General features: G+C 45.4%; 1 protein-coding gene across 1 annotated transcript; it reads left to right on the top strand.

The window, feature by feature from the left end:
- Window positions 1-4,965: 4,965 nt before the first annotated feature.
- Window positions 4,966-7,610, top strand: LOC121666610 (proline-rich protein 36-like). The gene has a single exon (XM_042032358.1). It carries the CDS (start codon window positions 5,103-5,105, stop codon window positions 6,963-6,965), a length of 1,863 nt encoding a protein of 620 aa, XP_041888292.1. The 5' UTR covers window positions 4,966-5,102; the 3' UTR covers window positions 6,966-7,610.
- Window positions 7,611-10,442: the final 2,832 nt, after the last annotated feature.

The raw sequence follows: 10,442 nt of genomic DNA, 5'->3' as shown, positions 1-10,442 counted from the left end.
TGATTATAGGCATCTTTGAATATTTGTTTGCTGGCTCCTTATCTGTAAGGACTGCAAAAATGCTTGAAAACCAAGTACATTCTGAGATCTGGCAGCTGGGAGTTTTAAGTCTCCCCCAAATAATGAAACTCAGCAAAATGATGAACTGCCAGCCTTGTTCTTAGATATATTAATTACAGTCTGCAACTGCCTGCACAGGGTGAAGTCCTGCATTAAGACAGTGGGAGCTTTGCTTTGCCTTTCACCTACCCAGGCTTTTTTCAGATCCTGTTCACTTCCAGTGTGACAAAAGAAATTAATTTTTTCTACCTTCTGAATTTTTCCTGGTCACCATGTGAACAGGGAAGCACTCGGTTTTATGCTTTTGTTTACTTCTAATAAAAACAGAATGGATGAAATGCCATTTTGTCTTTTAAACTTCTACCTGGTAACATCTTTTAGATTATTAGTCAAAACTGCCTAGATAGATGTAAAACATTCCTTCTGCTCCTCCTCAAATTCAAAATTAGGCAGTTTCAGAGAGACCCATTCTAACACAAATTAAGAAAGTGCAAAATCCCCAATATTGTATCTGCAATTGGTTGCCCTCTGCTGTCTTTTTTAAAGGCTGATTTTAAAATACATTCAACTTGCATATAATTCACTGGAATGTAAATTTTTAAAATTAAACATGTTTTATTAAAATTAAGGCCCAAACCAAACGTGCTTAGGCTGTGGACATTTAAAGACATAATTCTTTCAAAGTGTCTGTACTTTCATAGGCAGATTTTAAAAAGAATAGCACTAGATGGATTAAAAGCTTGGAAATTTTGCTAATCCCATTTAGGGTTAGAAATCCAGACTTTAGATTCAGCAGGGCTTAATGGGATAGTCCACTCAATTCTATTACACTTTACTATGTCCCTGTAAAGATTAACTTTTTAATGTTTGTGTGCTTCTCTTTATACCATCTTTCATATGGGTCTAATTGCTGTGCAGAAGGTTGATGATTTCAGGGAACAAACATTATCCAAAATATCATTTGCAGAAGTTTCTAACAGTTTGCTGTTTCTCACTGAGACTTACCAAGATATAATACCACCAATATCTCACACTGAAGCCTTTTCTCATCTATCAATAACTTGGCTCAAGAGATGGATTTTGGCATTAATGCTTTTATTTGAGGAGAACAGGGTCTTTCCCTCTCTCAAATATATATGAACATAACATTGTATGTCACCACAGAGCTCATGGCAACAGCATATAAAGGTTTGCCTCTGAAAAGATTTACAGTGTAAGGACCCTATCTGTGAAAAGTTAGAGGAAAAAAAGGAACTAATGTAAAATTGTAGGGACTTACTGGTTCTGTTGATAAAATATTGGTTCTGCTTAAAGGAGTGTGGGGTAATGAAGTGCAAAGAATGGGATAGAATCCTCATTATGGCTGAAATGAAATGAGAGGAAATTAGTGAGTAGTCAGTAGTAATTGCAATGAAAACTTACTTTCATTAGTTTATCTTGATGTGCTTTCATAAACACATGTATTATTTACACATTAAAGACAGAATATGAGAGAAGGTGCTTCACTCAGCCAAAGGCAGAACAACAAGTGAGTTTAAGTTTTCTGGATCAGCCGCTACAAAACTCTGCAAGACGCTTTGACTTTCTCATGAAATAAACAGCATATGGTCAACTCTACAATGCTCCTTTGGGTTAAACCTCACTCAAGACCATCCAAATTCACTCACACAAACCTTTATTAGTCAAAACTTTGCCTCAGCAAAGAAGTCTGCTCAGTCCACAATCAAGAAGTGTTTCGGGGAAAGCAAAAGTTTCTCTTTGATAAAATGGCTTGGATATTCCTGAAATCATAGCTCCATCTTCCATCTGTCATCTCGGTATCAGCACGTTACCAGCAGGAGCTTCTGCAGTGAAACCAGTCAAGTGTTTAACAGTTCACAGACTGTTCCACATCTGCTTTGGACAATAAGAACAGAGTTTCTTGTACAGTTATGTCAGTTCACACCCATTGAAAACCCTCCATGTAGGACCAACTGAAACCACGCTTTTGTACACTGTTGTGAGAAATGAGACAACTCTTAAAAAGATTAATTTATTGAAAACAGAAAAATTGAAAAATTACAGAAATCAGAAAAATATAAAAATTTGGGATCCTATGGCTCGGTAGATGGTATGCCCCAGGAGCGCAGGGATATGAGATCTTCTGGCTGAGACAGCACTAGACCTCAGGTAGAGAAAAAGAACTTGCAGTGCTGGGTTGACTTTAAAAAATTACTAAAAGCCCCTTAAAAGGGGTAAGGCTTTGAATGCCCCAGCACCGATGTCTCCCACAGCTAGTCTGGAGAGAGCAAGAGGGGAAGAGAGAAGAGAAGAGACCCCGCCTCTCGGCTTCGTCCTTTTTATAGTTTTTGCTCCGCCCCCAGTCCGCCCACAGCCCGCCCCTTCGGTCCAAAGCAATTGGTGCTTTCCCTTTGATGGATCATCTCCGTCCACCAATGGCTCATCGCTGCAAAGGGGGGGGTGGTATCAGTTAGAGATAAGGGAACACAATACCTTCATTAGAATTCAGGTATTCAGGTTGCCATGGAACTTGCCTGCAGAGTAATGGCTCTGTAGCTAAAAACAGCTGCTGGCTATTAAGACTGGGTGGGGGTTTTGGCCTTGGAATCAAAATGCAAGTGAAACACCTACAAAAAGTATTAAAATACATCCAACACACCTCAAAACACTTGTAAAAGTATACAGTAAACACAGGAAAGGTAACTCCTATGGTGTACCAGTGGTTTGAAGCTTGAAAAGGGGCAAGTTTGTCATTTTTAACTGGGAAAATTTTAACTGGGAAGAGTGCAACTCTATTAATAAACTTTAAACAAATGGAAACACTGATAATGGAACTGGATTTTTGTACCTGGGCTGATGGGTTAATTGTAACATTCAATTTAAAAATAATTAACTCAAAATTAATTACTTAAAGCACTTAATATGCAAAGACCAAGCACAAATAGGGATTTTGTTGGGGAAGATGAAACAGAAAAGCATTGTAAATATGATTGCCTGACAAAAGATTTTGGGAATATGAAAACTACAGGCAACATCGAAATGAAAGCCACTTTTGAAATACCAAGTCTTAGTTACTGAACAACTAGAAAACAATGGTATAGCCAACTGAAGATAATCCCCTCTTGATGGAACAATACCCTCTGCTTGCAAGCGGTCCAAGGGTCAGAGCAGACCCTACTAGCTCAGCAGAAGGGGTCCAAAGAGTAGTTTTTAGAAGTTAAGATGTAACACTCTATGGTAATATAAGAACTCTTATAGGCTGTATGTAAATGCTATAGGATTTGTATCTTGTATTAGATTGGTTAGTGACAATTAGAATATTCAGTACAGAAGATGATTTATTGTATTGTAACCAGGACTTCAGACACTTCGATTCCTTACCACACTTCTATTCCATTCCATTCCTTCCTTACCTCCACTCTTGCTCTTACACTCTCTCTCTCTCTCTCTCACCCCTCTCCTGCTTACTCTCTTGGGCCTGCTCAGAGCTGAGTCTGGCAGCTCTGAGCAGTGCCCCAATACCCACGCCTTTACAATAAATCGACTGTGTCCCAAGACCTGCCTATAGAGATCTCTCCGTCTCCGTCCCGACTGAACCCGTCCGTAACCTACAGTCTGGCGCCCACCGTGATTGCCGAACCCACACCCAGCACCTGCAGTCTGGCGCACAACGTGATTGAATGCCCGGTTCAGCTTTCTCCATCTGTGGGACTCTTCTCCATGGATGGTAACTAAAAGACCAGTTATAGCCACCTAGAACTTGTCGTGAGCACGGCATACCGTTGCTGCGCATCGTAGTAGCCGGAGCTCTGTAATTCTGCTGAGGCAGCCCTCGAGCACGGGGATTACCTGGAGCTCTTGGAGGGACTTGCCTGGCAGTCCTCGAGCACGGGCGGCCACTGCTGCGCAGCGGCTCCCTGGAGCTCTTTGAGGAGGTCTGCCGTATCACCCCTCGAGCACGGACACACTGCTAAGCAGTGCTGACTGGAGCTCTACGGAGGGAAATCTGCCGCACGCCCCGAGCACAGGTGAGTAGTGCTCAGCACCGCCTGCACTGGAGCTCAGTGCGGACCCACCCGTGAGGTCCTGAGCACGGAAAGCCGTTGCCAAGCGACGCCTGAAATCGGAGCTCTGGGAAAGGACCGAAAAGCGGCGTCCTGAGTGCTGAGTGGAGTACCTGCCAGCCCCGCACGACAGACATCTGAGTAAGGACGCTGCTCCTGCGACATCATCTAAGTGAGTATCATACTGGTCTAAAAAATGGGACAAACCCACTCTGCCCATGACAGAGATCTCTATAAGCAACTTAAGCATTTACTTATAAGTTCTGGTCCGAGTCAGCTGCCTAAACACGAGCTAAAAAATCTTTTAGAATGGACCCAACTTAATTTCCCAAATGCTGACCGTTCAGCCGTCTTTACAAGAGACTTTTGGGACACAGTTGGAGTTAAGCTCTTTAATAATATCTCCTACCGGGATATGGCAGCCGCGCAGCTGCTCCCAGCTTGCAGAGCGCTGGTAGAGCTGTTTGCTGCGATAGCGCCGCCCGCAGCAGTCACCCCGCCGAGCCCGGCTCCTGCAGCGAGTCCGCCCCTTGCCGCCGCGAGCCCGCAGTGGAGCATGGCCCCCGCCCCTCCACCGGACCCCGCGGCTCCGGTACCCGCCGTCCGCCTGACTCGCGCCGCCCCGCCCCCCGCGCTCGCGGTCCCGGCACCCGTTACCCCGGCCCCAGCCACCCCACCGAACCCTACGGCCCCTCCCGCCATCCCCGCCCCCGCCATCCCGCGCGTCCCCGCTCTCCCATCCCCCGCTGCCCCCGCCCTCGGTTCCAGCGTCTCCGTGGCCCCGCCCCTTGCCCCTGCCCCCCCGTGCCCCCCCCCCGTTTCCGTCATCGCGGCTCCACCCCCCCTGCTACCGTCATTCTTACCCCACCCCCCGCTGCTGACATCACGCTGGCCCCGCCCCCCGGCGGTACCCCTGCGGGGCCGGCGGCTACCCCCCTGCTACCTACGGGTGTTACCCCTCCCCCAGCCGCGCCGGTTATGGCCATGGCTGCCATTATATCCGGACCCCGCAAAGCCAAGTCGCGACCCTTCTTCCAGCCCCCCATATCCCCCCCCCCCGACACGGCGCCGATAGTAGCCATTGTTCCATCCGCGGCCGCCGCTGCTGCGTCTTCACAGTCCCCTGCCGTTCCCAAACCACCAGCGCCTACAGCGCGGGCCACGGCCGCGCTGCTGTCTCCGGCACCCCCTGTGCACGTTACCGCAGAAACCCTACCCCCCCACCCTGCCGTTCAAGCGCACACAGCACGCCCCGAGCTGTCCCCCGACCCCGCGGCAGCACGGACGCCTGTGTCTACTCCCGTCCCTGCTGCCGTTCCTGTGTGGTTCCCCGATCCCGGCACACCATCGCTTGCGCTCGGACGCGAGCCACTTGATGCCGGTGCCGCGCTGCCTGCACGGATGTCTGCAGTCCCCCCCGTGCCTGCCGTTGCTCCAGCTCCGTCTCCCGGCACCGCCGCCCCACCAGCGCCGTTTCTGCCCGCGGCACCACCACCCACCCCAGCCCAGCCTACAAGCTCCCAGCAGCAGCACGCCGCGATCCAGCCACCAGCCCTCCTGCCTCCCGCGGCCGCAGCCCCAGCCCCTGGTTCTGCAGTCCTGCCATCTCCTGCTCTGCCCCAACCGCCTGCCACACAGACTGCCGCCATTACAGCCTGCCGCGCGGACCTGATGATGCAACACACGCATGCGCAATCGCTGCAACTCCCAGATCAGCAATATCACTCCGCTCAAATTCCTCCAACCTCAGCACCGCTCCCGGGACCAGCCGCGCATCCTCCCGCGACTCCGCCGCGCAGCTCCGCCCCGCCTCCTCGCCCGCCGCCACCGACATCGGCTGCGCCACTCCCGAGCTCTGCCGTGCCATCACTGCCCCTGCCGGGTCCCATCCCCGCGCTGCAGCCGCCCCTGCCGGGGTCCCCCGACACCGTACACCCGTATCCCTCCGCGCAGCGCAGCCTCGCCTCAGAAGCCGCGAGCAGGGGGGGAACAGAAAGCAATGATGCAGCTCCAGTCGCAGGGGAGACGGAGAGCCCCTCTGCCAGAGCTGATGCTTTAACACAAGTAAACTCTGAAAAGAAGCCAGATTTGTTTGCAATGAGCCCCAGAGTCCCGCCAGCGAGCGACGGGGATCTTGCAACCCAGAAAGAGAAAACGAGTTCTGAAAGTTTGTCAGCGCTACCTTCTGAATCAAAAAATCCTCCAAAGTGCTCAGATTATTCTAAATTAACAGACTGCCGTGAAATAAGACCCCAAATCTATAAAGATGAAAGTCTTAGTCTATTAACTAAGCCTATGATAGCTAGCCAACAGCCTGACAGTCCTACAACGTGGGCTCCCATCCCCACTCTCGAAATTAAAGAACTAAAAAGTGCTGTAAGATACAGTGGTATTTGCTCACCATATCTTAAACAACTGCCAAAAAGTACCCTAAAAGGAACACATCAAACTTTAAAACGCATTTTTAATCAACAGAAAAGGGGAAAAGTCCAGGCTACACCTCAAAGGAGGTTGAATAAGGCTTTGTATGTTTTTAATTTTTTGAATAGCTCTGCAGAAGAGCCTGAACCCCCCATCTTCAGACATTTCTTAAACAACAAAAAAGCAAAACTGAAGGAGCACCCCCTAGTTTTAATTAAGAATTTAGCATCAGGAAAAATAGAAAGACCTTATGATCTTATAATGTGGGGAAAGGGATTTGCATGTCTCTCCACAGGTGAAGGAACCAAGTGGATTCCAGCAAAGAACGTGAAGCTGTACCACACATCAAAGCCCGCTGTCGGTTCCACTTCAGCCAGTGACCCTGCAAGTGGAAGCCAGGAAGCAAGCACCCAAACCTGAAGTGTGCAGAATCACCAGAAGAAAGCGATCTGCCAAAAACAGCTCAAGAAAAGAATGGAGTTTTAGCATTATTTGTGTAGATGCATGTTACTTTTGACCTTTTGTTTTTGTTTTTGTAGTGAAGCTTTACCTATAAATCAACCGAAGACAAATGTTTGGGTTGCTTTAGCCAAATCTGCAGGCTCCGATACCATCTGTCTATCTGACACAAGCCCTGACAAACCTTTTTCAACCTGTTTAGTTGGAATGCCCTTTCCAGAAGGTTTTGGTAATGTTACTTTTGATAAATATTGGCCATATGATAATCATCAAATTTCTCCAACTCCCAGCCATAGACACCAAACTTATATTGATTATCTTTTATTAGCACATGGGCATGGCTGTGAAGATTTTGAAGGATTATGCTGTATGAACTTATCCGATCATTCTGTTTCCATTCACAGTTACAAAACCTAAGAGACCTAGCTAACCAAATTACAACAGATAACCCGTCTTGGCTAGACAGTTTGTTTGATGGTTGGAGCTTTGCACCTTGGCTAAGGGAACTCTGTAAAATAGGCTTGATTATTCTAGTAGTAATAATTATAGTTTTAGTAGCAGTACCTTGTATACTTCAGTGTGTGCAAAAAATGACGAGTAGGACTATGTCTAATATCTTAATTGTCCATTGGAAAGGGGATTTTGTTGGGGAAGATGAAACAGAAAAGCATTGTAAATATGATTGCCTGACAAAAGATTTTGGGAATATGAAAACTACAGGCAACATCGAAATGAAAGCCACTTTTGAAATACCAAGTCTTAGTTACTGAACAACTAGAAAACAATGGTATGGCCAACTGAAGATAATCCCCTCTTGATGGAACAATACCCTCTGCTTGCAAGCGGTCCAAGGGTCAGAGCAGACCCTACTAGCTCAGCAGAAGGGGTCCAAAGAGTAGTTTTTAGAAGTTAAGATGTAACACTCTATGGTAATATAAGAACTCTTATAGGCTGTATGTAAATGCTATAGGATTTGTATCTTGTATTAGATTGGTTAGTGACAATTAGAATATTCAGTACAGAAGATGATTTATTGTATTGTAACCAGGACTTCAGACACTTCGATTCCTTACCACACTTCATTCCTTTCCTTCCTTACTTCCACTCTTGCTCTTACACCCTCTCTCCCCCTCTACTCTCTTGCTCTCTTGGGCCTGCTCAGAGCTGAGTCTGGCAGCTCTGAGCAGTGCCCCTATACCCACGCCTTTACAATAAACCCCATGTGTCCCAAGACCTGCCTATAGAGATCTCTCCGTCTCCGTCCATCCGAACCCGCACGAAACCTACAGATTTCATGTATGACACTGTCCTTGACATCATTCACATTTATCGAAAATTCATTGCAATTTCATGATGGCAGATTTGTCTAAATGTGATAGGGATGAAGCTCTTTGATTTTGCTGGTGTCTGAACTAACAATATCTACAGTTTTCTTGGCAGACACAAAAAGAGCTTAATTAGCTGGCCCTTGCTGGGGAGGGTGCTGAGAAATGGTGTGTGTGGGCATCTCAGATCAGCTTCAGACTGGTGACCGAAACAAACTCAGAGAAGAAATGTGGTGGTATTTTGCACTTAGTTTATATTCCCAGACCGGATCAGTAGTGTCCGTGAGGGGATGGTTTCCCTGCAAGTGCAAGATGGTACTGCCCTCTAGTGCTGTGCGCCAGACCCAGCATCGGCCGTACGACTCGAGCACAGTGTTGTGTTACGACACATGGAAGCATTAGATTAAAAGAGTACATTTCCTATCTGCTGCTCTATGTATTTTAGGATTCTGTGGAGTGACATGATGGCTTTTGGCTAGGCCGTGTGATCTGTTTGCTGTTTACATGGAGAAAAGTAAGATTGCACCAATGAAAAACTCCAAAATCAGGCAAGAGGCACGAAAGAAGCTATGCTAAAAAAGTGAAGACTGTTCTCTTCAGAGACAACATCAGAGGAGAGAGGTTGTTCAATGAGCCAGTAATCACCAGGCAGGGTAAGGTTGTCTTTCCCTCTATGAAGTAAAACCCCCAGAACTCTCAGGTGGTTTACAGATGGTTTCCCATCAAGGTTTTCCTGAGATCATATGGGAAAAATTTGTTAACATTCAAGAGTAAGGCAATTTCTTGGTCAATATTTAGTCCCTCAATTCATAATGAAAGGAATTATAATTAAAGTTTTGCTTTATGAGACCAGCTTCTGGATGCTGATAAAACACTTGGTGGGAAATGATTCTGAACCACAAAAATAGGCTGCCAAAGGAAAAACACATTGGAACTGCATGGACTCTGAGTACAGTTAGGTAGGATGTGACTAAAATAACTTTGGCTGTCAGCACTGAGTATCTCATGTTTATTAAGGGATGTAATTGTTACTGCTGCAGTAGGAGGAAAGCTGAAATTTAAAAAAATATTCATGACTAAATAGTTCAAAACTTGATCCAAAACGTTGGGCCAGTACTTCAAAATGTGTAAAGAAAACTTCAAGTATGGCTCATAACTGGCATGAACAGTGTAGAGTTAAAATACCTGCAGGAGAAGACTCATGAAAAAGTCTTTTCTGCATTTCTCTCATTCAAAACCCATTACTTTTTCTCCAAATAGAGATGCTGCTCAGGAACTGGAAAGGTTAGGATAATTATTCACTGAGTTTGGACAGTATTGAGAAAATGGTCTCAGCTCTAGTGTTCTTTTTTAAAGTATATTCTATAGCAAGGGAATAAACTGAATGTAAGCAGTGTGAGGTTCATTCAACATCCACTGAAATCTTTAAGTGTTCTCTTTTTACTTTAGTAGTCATCTGACTAAGCCCTGAAGGCAAAATTGTAAGTTTAAATTGAAATTGAAAGATTTTAAGGATTCAAAGTTTTTCTGGGGTTTTTTTTTCAAACATGGCTCAAAGTAAAAATGAAAAAAATGACATTTTCTCTCATCTCTTTATTTTGGATCAAGCCTATGAGTTCTTATTTATGCTTTCGTTTTTACTGAAACAACTGAATAGTTACTTTGTGGTTTGTCCCACTTAGATGAAGTAGTTTGATAAATTCTGTATCATACCAAAAGGTGGTAGTGTAAAATTGCTTTCTTTTATTGACAAAGGATGAAATGTCACACTAGCTGCTGCCAAATGCAGTCACTCATATTTTCATAAGACATTTGTGAAAATCTCTTAGTATAATCGGTTTTATATAATTTAAGTAGCTGTCATCATTTCTCTGTTTGGTGAAAGTACACCACAAGAAGTAATTATTTTTGTCATTTTTTCCCAGTTAATTGAATTACATAGCTTGAAACTAGAGTAGGAATAATACTTCAGAGTTATTTCTAGGAGAGCACAGAGGAAAGCAACCCATTGTCATAGTTCAAAGCAAATCTTTTTCTATTTTTAGGCACTTCTACCTTGCAACATGCAAGAACCCTACAATAACATCTAGCCAAGTACACTTCAGCCCAACTT

This window comes from Corvus kubaryi, unplaced genomic scaffold, assembly GCF_017639235.1.
Source record: "Corvus kubaryi isolate FWS band 111438036 unplaced genomic scaffold, C.kubaryi_AGA036_p1.0 37353, whole genome shotgun sequence".
NCBI classification, from domain to species: Eukaryota; Metazoa; Chordata; class Aves; order Passeriformes; family Corvidae; genus Corvus; species Corvus kubaryi.
This window is presented reverse-complemented; position numbering and strand designations above follow the sequence as displayed.